This window comes from Echiichthys vipera (genome assembly GCF_963691815.1).
Source record: "Echiichthys vipera genome assembly, chromosome: 11".
Taxonomy (NCBI): Eukaryota; Metazoa; Chordata; class Actinopteri; order Perciformes; family Trachinidae; genus Echiichthys; species Echiichthys vipera.
The window spans coordinates 30,755,281-30,773,164 of NC_139836.1; the positions used below are offsets into that span (position 1 = coordinate 30,755,281).

Consider the following 17,884-nt stretch of genomic DNA (forward strand, 5'->3'; position numbering starts at 1 on the left):
GTGTTTTATACCTCAATCACTTGAGACACACCCACACCACTCAGGTGATCTTCATTACACTATTTGTGAGACTATTGGCACCAATTGGATGGACCTCTATTAAATTAGACCATTATATTTAAAAGAGGGTGAATAATTATGCAATTATATTTCTTTATATAATTTTGTTTCATTGGCATTATTTTGTAGAAATCTGTTTTCACTTTGACGTTAAAGAGTTTTTTCCAATATTTTTTTGTGTGAAAAAAGCCAAATTTTATTGACAATGTTTGATTTATGAGAGCAATAAAAGGGTAAAACACCCAAGGGGGTGAATACTTATGATAGGCACTGTATATGAAACCAGGTTATGTAATTGCCCGCTCCCTCTCAACATGTCAAACACTACTAGGCCACCAGGGGTTGCCAAATACTTCATCAGCATATCCACTTCTTGGTGACACAACTGGCAATGGTGAGAGAGTCATTTTGCTTGTGGACAGAAACCAAATAAGACACAAGTGGATTTTAGAGGGAGAGAGAGATCATATCATCTGTGTTTGAGAGCATCAGGATTGTAATTTTCAACACATCCCTCATCCACTCTGTAAGTAAATGAACGACATTGTTCTCTTTCTTGATAAACACATTAGATATTGTGAGAATCTTTGAGGGGTATATAGGGGTATAAGGATAACTGACAGATTGTACATTGACAGGTGCATGGTGTGTAGGAAGTTTTGAACAGTTGCATAAATGTTTGTTCACCCATAAGCTCTGAGTAAATAGTATGTGTAGGACTATCCAAAGCTGATATTTGACAAGTTTTAATTTCATATTAAGAATCAAAATTGTTTGATTGATCATGTCGTATGTCAGAGTATTCATTTTCATTTCTGTGGAACATACACATTTAAGAAAGGAGGCATTAAAGAAGAAAGAGCACCTTGCCTGCTTGCAGAGCCTCCTCTCAGAGTCATCCCAGTAAGACTGAGGGCCATTCCTATGTTGACCAGCCAATGCCTGGCCATGGGCAATGGTTTGGTAAAAGCCCCACGGGCTGAGGATAACAGCTGCATGGCCTCCATCCACACAGACCCTCCTGGCGTGGACACAGACATGCTCAGGTTAGAATCAGACCTCATGAATATACAGTATGTGTTCTAATGTTAGATTACAGGATGACCTCTGATGTACCTGTGTGAAATTATAAGGAGGTTTTTACCATGTTCTCTGTGAATATACACTTCATTCTTCTCATTATTGTATTATTTTATCCTATGTGTTATACGGAGGTGTGTGTGTGTGTGTGTCTGTGTTCTGCTGTATATGTTTTCATGTTCCCACTGCAAATGGATAAAGTTCTGTGTTAGACTGAAATAGGATGAAAACTGTGACAAATTGTGAGGGCTAGAACTTGGCACAAATAATAAATTTAATTTTCATCGAGAATGACTCCCACCCTCTACAGGAAACTTTAACAGCACTGGATAGCCCCCTCAGCGTCAGGCTGCGTCACCCAAAGTGTTGGCGGAGCATTATCGCAGGTCTTTCCTTTCTGCAGTTGTCAGACTGTACAACCAGCACTGCTCCCAGTAGACCACACACACCAAAAACAATAATTATAAATAATGACAATTTCAATTATAATGTACATGTGTGTTTATTTGTCTGTGCCTTAGTGTACATTTGTAAATTTAAAACAGTGTTTATATTGTTCATATTTTTTTCTATATTTTTTCTCCAATTTCTTATTCCTTATTGATGCTTCCTTTATGTGTGCTATCCACTTTGCTGCCGTGAATAAGAAATTTCCCCTCTGTGGTACTAAGAAATATCTTATCTCGTATAATGAAGAGGATAAAAAGAGATCCAGATAAAGCTGTAACAATTGAATCTATTTATTGTCAATTTTTAAATTAATCACCAACTATTTTTGATAATTGATTTATTAGTTTGAGTCATAATTCAAGACAGAAAGTTGCTTGGGTGACAGTACGGTTCAAAGACAGTTTAATGGATGTCAGGGTTCCTAGGTTAGGGTTAGGAATGGTGTTGCCTGAGGGCTCATTAATTTTACAACAGCACAGCCTGATACCCATCGCAAGATGTAAAGCACACAAGACACCTTGTAAGCTAAGAGCATGTACAAAGGCGTTTATACTCAATGCAGTATTCTCCAAAATCATTGCCCCCATCTCGATGTTTAACAAGACCTGTTTTTTAGTTTTGACAAAGCGATCACTCATGTTTTTCCAGACCCTCTGGCAAGAAGCCTCTTCTTTTCCCACCGTGGTGGCTCTTTCTTCCACAAAGGCTATTTAAAACAGGAAGACTTAATGATTCCATTTTTAGATGTGAAAGTTATTTAAAAAAAAAACGAAAACATGATTGAATAAAAGTCTTTGGCGATTAGACCCTATCATGACATCATGAGGGGAAACCAAGGGTAGAGCAAATAAATTAAAAGTTATATAAATAACTCTAAGTTTAAATTGTTGTTTTAAGAGTCATGTTTCTATTTCAACGTTCCCCTAATTTATTGATTTGTCCATCATGTTTATGGTTAAGCTCAACATTTCTCACTGGATGTTATCTGCATTGTTTCTTGTAGTGTAGACTAAGGCTGTTGGAATGGATTTCGTGATTCAAATATGAATGGAATGGTAAAAATATTTATTCTAATCAAATGCTGAAATTACTATTCAAATGTATATTTTTATTATTGTGTGGCTAACATTAGTGAATCTCACCCTTCCAGCCATATTACCTGTATAAACACAAAATGCTTTTGTGATGTCTTCTTACTAGCAAGCATCACCTTTCGGTCATTTCAAATGTAATGTTGAAATGCCCTTTTGTGGATAGGGCGTATAACAATCCCATGCCTGATAGCGGACAGGTATAGTCAAATATTTAGGGTAGGATTAATTCAAAGGTTGAATATGGAGAATGAGCAGGACACCGCCATCTAGTGTCTCAAGATCGTAGTCGCAACAACAAAAACTTATTCAAGCAGTCGGGTTGCCAGGTTTGTTGCCGAGTTTGTCAAGCGATCAGCCTACTCCATGGTAAGTGTTGAATCATACAGGGTAACGGCTAATTTTGACTAATCAATTAATTTGACAACGGTATTTAACGTTAGCCAGTCTTCAACTTGAAGTCCTTCTTTGAGTGGTTTGGAATCTATTAGCTAGCTCTCAACTTAGAATGATTCCTTTTTTTCTGTAGTCTGATGGGTGTGAGCAGAGTAGCAGCTTCCACAGCAGTGACAGTGAGGCTGAAGGCAGATGGAGAGATGGAGTGACTGAGGTTTGCAAAAAGACAGCTGTCAGGCAGTGGTGTGGTGACAATGAATATAGAGATGGGTAAACTGACAAATGCACAGTTGAACCATCTAGCTGCGCCAAACAACAGACAACTCTGGCAATACCGACTGCTGGTACAATGTAAACAGAACGTGCCAGAAAGTCACTGTCAAACCGGCCAAATTTAAAAAAAGATATATATTAATTCAGACTAAATATATTCTATGGAAAAGCAATACTTTCATTATGTACCCCTCAAAATGCCCCATGGGTGTATTATTTTAAGTACAGCTTTTAATAAAGATTCTACATATTCAACCTTTAAGCATAACAAATTTGAACAATAAGGAATGCAATTCAAATATGATTATAAAGGAAGATTGACAGCACTAGTGGAGAGTAAGTTTGTGTCCAGTAGTCTGGCTTATGAGGCTGTCTTTGTGTATTTAGTGATTGAACCAATACTGATCTTCAGGTTGCGGATTAACCACCTAGAGGCGGAGCTGGCACGTCGGGACCAAGAATTCCGAGCCCAGGCGCTTCAGTTACATCATCTCCAGACGGAACTACAGGCCAAGATCTCCCAGATCGACAAGCTCCAGGATGCTATTGGCTACAATAGCTTGGGCCGCTCTCCACTGGCCCTGTGCCACCACAGCCACCGGCGCTTCAGCGTCATCAACCAGGGTCCCAGCCGCTTCCACAGGGTGGCCGTGGAGGTCCACCACAGGCTCAAAGCAAAAGAGGGTGTCTCTGCTGAACCCACCTCAGAGAACTTCTGTGGAGGGTTCAGAGCAGCGCACATCTCCAGTGCAAAGTCCATCTGCAAAGACCCACAGTAAGTTAAAGGGAAACAACACACAATACCTACTGTAGGATGTCTCACTCACTACAGTGGATTACATTAGTCAAGACCATAGAGTGAGCTGGTCTGTACACAATATATAAGGAACAGACCAATCAGAATGGATGTCAATGTTTGGAATAATGAACTTCTGCTTTTAGTTAACTTTGATTTAGGTGGTGAACCCTGTACTAACTTTTTGGCAAAATAACAGTAGGGCTACTAAAATTCACAATGTTCTAACTAGCTGAACTAGTTAATTGAATTAAAAACTTCCTGTGGAATTAATGAATTTCACAAGATAAATTTCAAACTGAAACAAAACACGTGGGAGGGAAAGTGGGAGTTTCTCGAACACATCAGAGATCACAGTGGTACCCAACGAAATCAATGCACTTTCTGTTGACTTGCATATGTACACAGAGCTATGTGGAATCAAGGCATATGCTGGCAGTTGGAATGTTTCTGAACAAACAATGGGAATAAAGTATTGCTCTAAGGACACAAAATGCATTCTAATCTAAAACTCTATAGCATTATTTTGATAATCATGTACATCTAAGTCTAAATAGGGAAAAACCTACCAGTATGGTCCAGTATGATTGTATAATGGAGCACAAGTTACAATTACAATTAAAGCTGCAAGCGGCTATGAAGGGGCTTCGGGGTGAAGCAAGAAGGGAGAAAAAAACTGAAAGGAGGCAAAAAATGCAATTTTCTGTTCATCCATGCATCTATCCACAACTGCGCTAAGCAGTTGTGGATAGATGCATTCAGGTTTGGTCCCTCATCCTACATATGAAGTTTGGAGCGAATTGTATAAAGCATGAAGGATATATGACAAGTTGATGGTTCATCCACCAGGGGGCAGTAGGAGCATAACTAAGCATGGCCTGGTATGTTCAGGGGTGGACCGCCATGGACCGATTTTGAGGAAATCGGACAATGTAGATGAAAAAAAATGGCACTTCCTGTTTCCACAAGGGGGCGACATGAGATCGCCTTTGACCATATGGAGGCATAGAGGGCAAGGCTGTTGTCATGTTCATACATTTTAAATCAGTTTGGATGAAGTATGTGGGAGAGAGAGCTGCTTGAATATGCAAGGCAATTGGTTCAAAATGGTGGCAGCATGGCACGTATGACCTACAGACATTCACACAATGTCAGATCAGCATGGTGAAGTGGATTGGATAAAATCCCTAGTACTGGTTAGTTAAAATACAACATGTGGTAATTACGGCGAAATGACCTACCAAAATGGCTGACTTCCTGTTTAGAGTAGACTATTGGTGCCAGAGACCTTTTTGTTTGTCTTGTAGACGTACACAGGTGTACCGATATTCATGCTCCTAGTCCACAAAAAAGCCCAATGGGGAGGGGTATTTTAAAAATTAAAGGGGTCGCAGAGGCATTTTGCCACACTATGCCATGGTTGATGCTCCTATCAGATCAAATACCTTGCCACCCTTGACCTGTGTATCAATTTCCATGATGATACGAGTACATTAAAGACATCAAAAAGTCAAACATATTTTCTTGGTGAGGAATTGTGTTGATACAAGGAAGCCTTTACTCGTAGCTTAACAGCATTCATAATGAAGCTTCACCAACTTGTTGTTCATGTCTTAAAAGTGGAATGAAATTGATGGGGTCAGTATGTATTTTTAAGATATTTTAGTTCACTTGTTACCACTGGGGGCCGCTATGAGCAAAATGGGATATTAATACATTGAGAGAATCAAGGCGGAGCCATCATCACGTCCAGCAAGTTTGAAGTTGATTGGATCAAGTAAGTGGTCGTGAGACACACCTGTATGTAGATGGCGAGCAACAGGGTTGAGCCATAGCAGCCATGCCCTCTGACCTACAGACCTGCAGAGCACAACTTAAGCTCAGCTCAGTCTGTAGATGACTTGTAGCAAGAAGAAGAAGAAGTCCTTTATTTGTCCCGCAATTGGGAAATTCAATTTTCACTCTATTTTTTCATTTTACACACACACAGGCCCGAAATACACACACATGCACAGACAGGATCTATTTACTTGCAACTAATGGAAGGATTTTAGAGCGAGGGGGCTGCCAGTGACCGGCGCTACGAGCAGTTGGGGTTTCGGTGCCTTGCTCAACAGCACCTCGGCAGTGCCCAGGAGATGAACTGACACCTCTCCAGCCACCAGTCCACGCTCCATTCATGGTCAACACAGGGACTCGAACCAGCGAACCAACGGTTCCCAACCAAGTCACCTATGGACTGAGCTACTGCCGCAAATTGGTAAAGTCAATTTAATTAAATTTTTTTTAAATGGTTGACTTGCTGTTGGCAGCTGTGCCGTTAAATTACATAGTCCCATGTTCACAATAAAGCATCATTCACGTCTAAAGGCTCTCATCACCACTGTTAAGAAGGATGTGATGAACCAGTTAGGATAAGGACATCAAAGTATAAACCATGTCATTTCTTGTTACCAGCAGGGGGTGCTATGACTATAAGTAATTATTGTCACATAGATGTGACAAGGCCGACAGTCCAATCATGCCTGAGAAGTTTCGGACAGATTGGACAATGTAAGGTCATGTGTACAGACCAACTTTGAAGTCATTCTGCTGAAATCTCTAGAAGGAGTTCGTTAAAGTACAGAGCAAAGTTTTTGAAAAAAACGTCCAAAAATGCCCAAAACTGACATGTTCAAATCGAAATTTTGGGCTTTTGGGTGTTTAGGGCTTACCTCCAAGAGAATATTTTGTGTTTCTCTCCATTCTTCACATGCCTACCAATTTTCAAACTTGTAGGTGAAAGCGCATTGAGGGGCTCAACTTTGGCAATATTCAGGGGGGCGCTATCGAGCTAATTTGCCACGCCATGACACATAAAATATAAAAAAATTTACCACTTCTGATCAGTGTGCAAAGTTTTAAATAACGTTATACATGTTTAGGCCCTCAAAAATGGAATAATAATAATGATAATAATAATAATAATTAAAGCTGCAAGCAGCGATGAACGGGCCCTCGCACCCGGTGCATTTGGGGGAGGTGACTGGTCGCTGGCACTCGTGGCAGTGTGCTTTAGATATTGAGAATTTCATGTAAATCTGAATTATTTTGTCATACAAGTCAGATTTCCTGTTGCCAGTAGATAATAATAATATTAATAATAATTAATAATTAATAATAATTAATAATAATTCATTTATTTTATATAGCGCTTTTCAGAGACCCAAAGTCGCTTACAGAGTAGGACAGGTAATATATAGACGATAAACAACAGGAGACAAGGATGACAAGGATGACAGGGAAACAAGGCGAAGGGGGCATGGGGTAATGGTGATCCAGACAAATAGCCAGAAACAGGTACAACAATAGAGGTGGGGGGATGGATTGAAGAGCAGTGGGGGGGGGGGGGGGGGGGGTCAGGGGGAGGGGCTGAATGGGTGAGGAGAGCGGAAGGAGGGTGGGGGGGGGGAGTCGGGGGGCTGTGTCTGTTAGTCGCTACTGGCATGTAGTTGTCCTCATGCTTCGACTCTTATCATCTCTGGGAAATGTGGTGTAGTTTGGGCAAGAGAGTTGCGACTTCCTGTTTATGGCGGGCGGGACAAAATGGATGCCATGCCATCACCCAACATACACAAAACATGCATCATGATTCCCTACATCAGGTGTAGAACCTACAATGTAAGTTTCATGTAAATCGGTTGATATTTGTCATTTTTCCTGTTGCCAGTAGGTGGTGCTCTGTCTGTTTGTCGATATTGGCATGTAGTAGTCCTCAGGCCTTGACTCTTACCATCTCTGGGAATGTGGTGCAGTTTGGGCAATTCCTGCTAAAGTTGGAGCGACTTCCTGTTTATAGTGGGCAGTAAAGCCTGCCATGCCATTACGCAACATACACAAAACATGCATGGTGTTACCCTACATCAAGTGTAGAACCCAGAATATAAGTTGCATGTAAATCAGTAGATATTTGTTATTTTTCCTGTTGCCAGTAGGGTGCGCTATGCTTATGACTAAATAAGCATAGCGCACCCTACTGCTATGAATCATGAGAGATTTGGGGCATATTGGACAATGTATGTTGAAGTTACAACCAGTTCCTGTTTCACGGCGAAGGATGGTCGTCACGACAACAGAATTTGATGACAAGCCAAAAGCTACATGAACAAGCATCATGAAGGTCTTAAATATGTGCTGACAGGATTTGAGGTGGATGTGTTCCACCGGCTAGGAAAGACATCAAAACATATAAAATTGAACTTCCTGTCGCCAGTAGGGGGCGCTATGACTATGAATCAAAATTGTCGTACATCTGGGCGGGTCTCTTATCATACATGTGAAGTTTAGAAGAGATCTGAAAACCTGGTGTGCAGTTTCAGTGGTGTCTTTTGTCATGGCGTTGCATCGAAATTCGCCGTGCCGCCACAGCTGTGCCATTACACAACATCGTCCCATGGTCACAGTGAAGCATCATTCACGTCTTAAGGCTCTCATCACCACTTTTAAGGAGGATGTGATGAACTAGTCAGCCCGAGGACATCAAAGTATATAACATGTAATTTCCTGTTACCAGCAGGGGGCACTATGACTATACGTAAATATTGTCATATAGATGTGTTCAGGCCGAGAGGCCAATCATGCCTTAGAAGGATGGATTTGACAAGGCATAGTCATGATTTTAAAGTCTTAAAGACCACTTCCTGGTTCATGGCATGGCGGCAAAATTTGAGGCTCTGCCAATGCCAGACTGATTGATGAAAATGCTTATGCTGCACAATTTAGCGTCGCCCATGTCTTGAAGGTGTACAGACAAACTTTGAATTCATTCCGTTGAAGACTCTAGGACGAGTTCTTTAAAGTACAGAGCAAAGTTTTTGATAAAAAACGGCCAAAAATAAACCAAAATGACATCTTCAAATCAAAATGACGGACTTCCTGTTGTGTTTAGGGCATACCTCCAAAAGGATTTTTTGTGTGTCTCTGCATTCTTCACATGCCTACCAATTTTCATACATGTAGGTTAAAGCGTATTGAGGGGCTGGAATTTGCAAATATTCAAGGGGGCGCTATCAAGTTAATTTGCCACGCCCAAGACTGAGACCCATAAAATATCAAATTTGTCAACACTTTTGATCAGTGTGCAAAGTTTCACAGAAAGTAATACATGTTTAGGTCCTCAAAAATGTGAATTAAGAGGAGGAACAATAATAATGATAATAATAATTCAATTCAATTTTATTTATAGTGCTAAATCACAACAAAAGTTATCTCAGGACACTTTACAGAGTAGATAAAGACCACATTATGACTTATTTATGATTTACATAGATCCAATAATCCCCCCGTAGAGTACGGTGGAAACAAAAACCTTCCCTATAACAGGCAGGAACATCGGACAGACCCAGCTCTATGGAGGACTAACATCTGTCTTGAAGAAAAGAAAAGAGAAAGAGACAAAAGACGGACAGATGGACATAGAGAGATAAGGGCAAACACGAAGACACACTTCCAGAGATGCAAGCAACCAAAGATTAACAGTAACTATAATAATATCTATAGTTATGTGAATATGACTTATATGTTATGGCAATTAATACAGCAGAATAGTAGAAACAAGCACAGCTAAGGTGATAGAATGTGACAATGATAATTATGGTGGCAAACATGATCAATCATGAGTAGTGGCAATAGCAGCTACGATACAGCGAGACATAGCACTGATGGTGTTTTTATGGGTACAAATTTTATAATTTATAAGACTAGTGATGGCATAAATGACTAATAGTTACAGAAGTAGCAGGAAGCGTCATGCAGGACCACGACAGCAGGCACCACCACGATCAGCAGAGACCTACACACAGGATAGTATATAGTATATATGGTTCATTAGACTAGTGATAGTATATCACTATTACTAAATAATTAATTAATAATAACAATAAAAATAATAACAATCATTGCAATTACAATAGGGTCTTCGGCCGACTTAGTTGGTGCTCGGGCGCTAATTATTACAATCACTCCAATTACAATAGGGTCCTCCCGGACTTCGTCGTTGTTCGGGCCCTAATAATAATAATAATCATTCCAATTACAAGAGGGTCCTTGCTGACTTTGTCGGTGCTCAGGCCCTAATAATCATCATTCCAATTACAATAGGGTCCTCGTCGACTTAGTAGGTGCTCTGGACCTAATAATAATCCATCCATCCATCTTCAACCGCTTGTTCCTATCGGGGTCGTGAGGCGGGGTACACCCTGGACAGGACGCCAGTTTATTGCAGAGACAGATAACCATTCACATTCCCACCCATGGGCAATTTAGAGTCATCAATTAACCTAACACATGCATGTCTTTGGACTGTGGGAGGAAGCCGGAGAACCTGGAGAGACACGGGGAGAACATACAAACTCCACAGCCGGAATTCGAACCCACTTGCTGTGAGGCCACAGTGGTAACCACCACACCACCGTCAGGAGGAGGCAAAAAATGCAATGTTTCCTTCGGGCCACCAGGCGACGCTAAGCAGTTTTGGATGAGTGTGTTCAGAGGCGGTCCCTCATCACACGTGAAGTTTGGAGTGAATCAAACTATGTCAATGGAAAATATGGCCCTTCCTGTTTCCACAAAGTGGGGTGACACGAGCGAGCTATATAGAGGCACTAACGTAGTCATCCTCAGCCCGTATCATTATTTTCATGATGATACAGGTTCATTAAATCATTAAAAAGTCAAAAGTATTTTCCTGGCAAGGAACTGTGGTGCCACATGGATGCCATTACTCGCAGCTTTACAGCATTCAAAATTTAGCTTTACCAACTTGTTCTGCATGTCTTAGAGGTGGAATGAATTTGATGGGGTCAAGAATGTATTTTAAAGAAACTTCTTCCTGTTACATGAGTAAAGTGGGAAATGAATACATCGGGGCAGAGCCATCATCATGTCCAGAACGTTTTAAGTTAATTGGATCAAGTATGTGGGCGTGAGAGCCACTTGTATGTAGTTGCCGAGTAACAAAAGTTTATTATGCCCTAGCAGCCACCCCCTTTGATTTACAGACTTGCAGAGCACAACTTAGGGCCTAAGTCTTAGGCTCAGCTCAGTCTGTAGATGACCTGTAGCAAATTGAAGTGAAGCGGTTGAAATCTGTGGGAGGAGTTTGTTTTGAGCAGAATTAATTAAAAACAAGATGGCTGACTTCCTGTTGGGTTAAGGTCATGATGGCAAGAGACTTTTTGCTTCGACCATGTGCGACCAACCCAAAAAAAAAATTTAATTTCAGATCCGGCCGAAGAGATATGCAAAGTAAGACAACTTTTTCAGTTTGGGAAAGGGGCAAAATTGGGGAATGGAGACAGGAATGATAATAATAAACAGCACAATTTCAATGGGGATTCCGCTGGCCGACTGGCAGTCGCCGCGCAGGCCCAAATAACATTTTAGAATAACTGCTTTGAGCAGCGATGAATGGGCCCTCGACCCAGCACACATCGGGGGAGCCAGCTTGACCACAGGCGATCTAGCTCAACCCTTGCAGCACTTCCTGCATCCCCTGCTTGGGGCTATAGAATTTGTACTAAACAGTGTCTCTCTGCATCAAGTGTAGAACACACATGAAATACTTGCTGTAAATAGGATGAAGTTTGTTTTATTAGGTTGACTTCCTGTTGCAAGTAGGTAGCACTGTGTCTGTTGGTCAATATTGGTATGCAGTTGTCCTCAGGCATAGACTTTTATGTATGGGACATCTGGTGCAGTTAAGACAATGTATGTTGAAAATAGAGCAACTTCCTCTTTCATGACAGGAAGCACAAAAAGGCCACTGTCATTTTTATCCTGCCAATAGGGGGCGCTTTCACTGAGTCAACATTGAGATGTTGGTGTGTTCAGGTTATGACTCTGCGTCACACTGCACGCAATGGAAGCAATAGAAGCAGTGCGATTAGATACAAGGTCAATCTACAGATGCGATTTGAAGGCGTGCAGCATGTTACAATACCCACAGCGTGATGGATGTGATTGATTCATATTCGCATCCAACGAGCGAGTTGGAAATATTTAACTTTTCAGCTGAATCGCGTGACACTGCGGTGCGCAAGCCAATCAGCGTAAACATAACATCTGGGGGATCACCAGGGGATCACCACAGCAGCCATTGTTGCAGGTCTTGACTACATCAAGGAAACTGGACTGCTCCTATGGATATAATGGATATAACGCTGACCTGTGGAAGGCAGCGATGTGCCTTAGGCATCTGGTCTGCCAGAATTCCAAAAAAAAAGAAAAAGAAGAAAGCCGTCATAGCGGAGAGTGAAGCCTATCCCACGAGTATGTCCCGGTCTGATTTACAGGAGAGCCGTGGAGGCAGGTCAGCACCCTCTACAGCTACGGAGGTTAAAATCACTGATGGCCTGATCTCACTACAACACAATGAGCAAGAGCAACACACTTCATCTGAGAGCTCATTTCTGTTCTTTGAATTATTCAGATCTCTGGTTAGCACTAGCATCACTTCCCATTTAGCAAAAAAGCAGAGTATAGCAGCTCGAAATACGCGAATGGCGCGATCCTCCAAATATGTTACAAATATAATCAAGCAGCGTGTTACTTGCGATTTCATCACGTCACGCACAGTGTGATTGCAGCTTTATAATGCATGAGCAATTCTGTGCAGATTGGACAATGTAAGTTGCAGCTACTTAGTATTTGAAGGTGAAAAGCCAAATTTTGAAGCCAAGCTGCAGCGACACAGAGCATAAATAGAAAAACTGCAGAGTATCGTTTGATCAGACATGTCTTTAGATGATACTGAGTTACTTTGAAGTTGAACGTGTTAAATATCTAGGAGGATTTTGCTAAAGTACGACATGGCCGACTTCCTGTTGACTTTAGCATATTGTTCCAAGAGGCTTTTTTGTAAGTTTGTAAGAGTTATAAATGCCCACTGGTTTTCATAAATTTACATCAATCCTGGAGAAGGGGCTGTAATTTAGGGGATGCCATTAGGTGCGCTATGACGTTGAGTCGATATTAAGATGGTGTTTTGTTCACTGCGGGGCTCTTATAAATCATAATCATGAAATTTCGGGGTGATCAGAGAATATACGACCATGGCATTACACTGCAGTGAAAACGCAAACGGCAAATATCTTTTCTTCAGACATGTCTTTTGATTGTACAACCAGGCCCAATATTTTTTTGTACACCTGAAAGAGGTATATATGTATAGGTACATATAAACCAAAATATACAGCAATCCAGGTGTCAGGGTCCACAAAATGGCAAACAAGAACCCAATAGCACAGGACATAAAACAGTTCAGGTTTAAAAACAGAACTGAGGGAAATGGACCAGTATATATACTCTGAAGGGGCTGATTAGCTGATGAGGAGCAGGTGAGTATGGGGATGGAGCAGAGAGGGCTCTGGCAAGCGCTAGTACTCTCCTGCACAACTGAAAGACTATATTAGCATGACAGGATAATAGACAGACATGGAGAGAGACAAAAGGCCACGGAATCTAAATGCATGATCTGGGCCATTATGGGGTTCAATTACACAACCTACACTACATCCTTTGCCCACTACTCTCAGTTCCATTCATCAATCTCCTTTTCACTGAATACACTAGTGAATCATCTGTGTGATGTGGTAATCAGGGACGCACATAAACACCCGCTCAGTACAGAAACCCTGAAAGGCACAGTAAAAAAAAAGTTTTTTTGGGGTTTATCTCGTATGTAGGAGAGAAACTTGAGACTTAATTTCTCTGTTTTGAAAGCCGTGCCTGACACACAATACAAAGGGAAGTGTTAGTTAAGCAAAATTAAGCATAAACAACGTGTTTTACCTTTTAAGTGAACTACAAATGTCTGTAAAACATAATGTGCAATTCTTACATCCAGGTGCATCATCTACACATAAGGTAAGTTTACACTGCCACACAGTCTCTTCACAATATGATTTCATCAGACCTTATATCTAAACTGTTTAACCCAAGTCAGCACCTATGCACAGTCCCATTATGTTTTACAGACATTTGTTGTTCACTAATAAGGTAACACATCTTGTTTATGCTGCATTTTGATGAACTTCCCCTTGCATGGTGGGTCAGGAAGATCATTCAGCACGGCTTTTTTCCCAAAACAGCCTAATTACGCCTAAATGTTTATCTCATACATAAGAGATGGTATCTCCTACTTATGAGATAAACTTAGGTTTTGGCCAACAATGCCCATTTGTTTTTTCACCTTTGCTTTTCAGGGCTTCAGTAGCTCAGGGAAATCTGTTGAATACATCAAAACTTCAGACATTAATGACCCCAGGACCCACATTTTATTGGACTTTATTGGTCTGTGCAGTTTACAGTGACAGGTTCACCATCAAAATTCATGGTGATTTTTGAAACAACAGGTCTTTGATCGGACAACTAGGGAAAAGCAGATATTTGCTTTTAGACAACTGTCACTGGCAGATTTGATCAACTACAGCTAGGTAACTTATTAATATGAACTCTGGGGGTCTGTCTCAAGCTGACTTTTGAATGTCTTTAGTTAACTTGTATGTAAAGAAACCTGAAGAAGGGTCTATACATTTAATGTTTGCATACATGATATCGTGCAAACTCAGACATGTGCAGGGATGGAAGGAGGATCATGTGATGCTTTAGCATTTAACTCGATATTGTTTCAATTCTTTGACTACAGGTGGTCCAAACAATGTACAGCTTTTCACGTTTGGATGTTTTGCAATGTTACTTTATATAATTTTATCCCATGACATTTTATCCCATGACATTTGTATATTTATAATGTATCTGTAAGTATATTCAATTTTCCGAAAATAAAAGAACATCATTTCATTTCATAATTTCTCTCCGGGAACCATCACCTTATCGTGGTGGAGAGGTTTGTGTGTTCCTGTGAGGGCTGTGTTGTCTGGAGCCTAGTGCTCCTGGTAGGGTGCGCTGCTGCACGGGTGGCAGTGAAGGTGAGGGGCCTCGACGGACCAGACACGGGCAGCAGAAGCTGACTCTGGGGATGTGGAATGTCACCTCTCTATCGGGGAAGGAGCCGGAGCTTGTGCGGGAGGTGGAGCGCTACCAGTTAGATCTGGTTGGGCTTACCTCCACACACAATCTCGGTTCTGGAACCATACTCCTGGATAGGGGTTGGACCCTATTCTTCCCTGGAGTTGCCCAGGGTGTGAGGCCCCGGGCGGGTGTGGGGATACTCACAAACCCCCGCCTGAGCGCCGCGGTGTTGGAGTTCACCCGGTGGACTAGAGGGTCGACTCCTTACACCTGCGGGTGGTAGGGGGGAAAACTCTGACTGTTGTTTGTGCATATGCACCGAACAGCAGTTCAGAGTATTCTGCCTTCTTGGAGACCCTGAATGGAGTCCTGCATGGGGCTCCAGTAGGGGACTCCATAGTTCTGCTGGGAGACTTTAACGCCCACGTGGGCAATGATGGAGACACCTGGAGAGGCTTGATTGGGAGCAACGGCTTTCCGGATCTAAATCCGAGCGGTCGTCAGTTATTAGACTTCTGTGCTAGTAACGGATTGTCTATAACTAACACCATGTTCGAACATAAGGATGCTCATAAGTGTACGTGGTACCAGAGCACCCTAGGCCAAAGGTCGATGATAGATTTTGTGATCGTGTCATCTGATCTGAGGCCGTATGTTTTGAACACTCGAGCGAAGAGAGGGGCAGAGCTGTCAACTGATCACCATCTGGTGATGAGTTGGATCAGAGGATGGGGGAAGATTCTGGACAGACCAGGTAAGCCCAAACGAGTAGTGCGGGTGAACTGGGAACGTCTGGAGGAGGCCCCTGTTCGAGAGATCTTCAACTCACACCTCCGGCGGAGCTTTTCTGGCATCCCTGTGGAGGTTGGGAGCATTGAACCGGAGTGGGCAATGTTCAAAGCTTCCATTGCTGAAGCCGCAGCGGTGAGCTGTGGCCTTGAGGAAGCTGTCCGACTGAAATGGATCTACCGATCAATCTTCGTTCCTACCCTCACCTATGGTCATGAAAGCTGGGTCATGACCGAAAGAACGAGGTCGCGGGTACAAGCGGCCGAATTGGGTTTTCTCAGGAGAGTGGCTGGAGTCTCCCTTAGAGATAGGGTGAGAAGTTCAGCCATCCGTGAGGAACTCGGAGTAGAGCCGCTGCTCCTTTGCGTTGAAAGGAGCCAGTTGAGGTGGTTCGGGCATCTAGTAAGGATGCCCCCTGGGCCCTAGGGAGGTTTTCCAGGCACGTCCAGCTGGGAGGAGGCTTCGGGGAAGACCCAGGACGAGGTGGAGAGATCATATCTCCACACTGGCCTGGGAACACCTCAGGATCCCCCAGTTAGAGCTGGTTAATGTGGCCCGGGAAAGGGAAGTTTGGGGTCCCCTGCTAAAGCTGGTCGCACAGAGAGTCTGCAGCAGAATACAGTCATACATCCTACTTGTTGTCCAAATCTCTTCTTTGGAAGAAGAAAGAACTTCTTTCTAAGGTAAGGTAAGTTTAAGTCGATAAAATTCTCTCTTTGGCATTGATATTAGTGTTTTTTTTGTGTGGTTGATTTTGGCTGCTAGCTAGCTAGCGAAGTTGACTATCTAGCTAACGTTAGCTTAGCTCAGTAGCCCTGGCCAACGTTGCGCTGGACCAGGGTTTAGCAGTGGCAGGAAAAACCATTTAATCTGTATTCTCGCTGCTCTCAGGTCAAATATTTATACGCAATTAATTTAGATTATCCCTTCCTTCATCACGGTCAGTGTCATGTTGGCTGTCATGTGCGCGGTAGTCGCGGTAATTGTACAGTTCAAATTACCCCCACCCCGGGGAAAACACTGGGTGTAAATGTAAGAAATTAGGAATAATAAATGATGCCATTCTTATCTTTGAAGCGACTTGCTGGTTCCTGTAGAGTATAAAGGAGTCAGCAAATGGGTCACGGTACCAGAGGTGGAGGACGAGTACAATTACTCCCAGCTTTTGCAAGCAGGTAACTGTTAGGCTAATTTGACTGTCAAGTTTATTTGTGCATTTAGGTTTTTCCATTTTTTTTCCCTAGAGACTACAGATGAAAATCAGTTTTCCTGCGAACTCCGGCGTATTTAATGTTCATCAGCTCTGTTCAATGCATGTTTGTCCCTCCCAAATCTTGCTTACAGTATCTTATGTTTCAGTGCTGGCAAAATTCAATTTGCCAGGTTCTGCTTCCTTGAGCCTGAAGGATTCCTCTAAGTGGATTCGGACATATTTGATGTACTCTTTGGGATTGCAGGCTTATATTTTTTGAGTCTGTTTTCTACAAAAGGTAAATTGAGCTGTAACTCGTTTCCTCTCATGGCCAATTGCGTCATTTACAATGCAAGGCTGTATGTTTTCTTAGGTAGCAATGCTGAGGAGTTCTCAGAGGGCTCATCTTTATCAGACTGGTCACCATCACCATCACGTGCATCCCAAGGGTCATCATCAGGTTCTGACTCAACACTGATACTGGAATCTACCAAAGCTCGGAAAAGACAGCTGGTTGAACGACCCCTGGACAGCAACGTTTGTGGTTGTTTTTGTTTTGTTTTTTACCCCCAAAAGTCGCTGCCGATTATGTCTACACCCACACTCATTTGCACATCAAGGTTATTATAGTTTAGCATTTTTCATTAGTTTTATTTTTATTTAGCTATTCAATTGGCTTTTTTGTTTCAGTTCAGTTTTAGTTCATTCATCAAGTGATGAATCAGTTTTAGTTTAGTTTTTTAATTT

At 42.0% G+C, this 17,884-nt stretch overlaps 1 protein-coding gene across 1 annotated transcript in view; it reads left to right on the top strand.

Moving 5' to 3' along the window:
- Positions 1-984: 984 nt before the first annotated feature.
- Positions 985-17,884, top strand: part of prkg2l (protein kinase cGMP-dependent 2, like) — a gene marked incomplete at both ends in the record, with an annotated part of 100,527 nt that continues 83,627 nt past the window's right edge. The window contains 2 exons of the mRNA XM_083922985.1: positions 985-1,106; positions 3,763-4,125. Coding sequence (XP_083779111.1) covers positions 985-1,106; positions 3,763-4,125 — 485 coding nt within the window. The remainder of the gene's footprint in view (positions 1,107-3,762; positions 4,126-17,884) is intronic.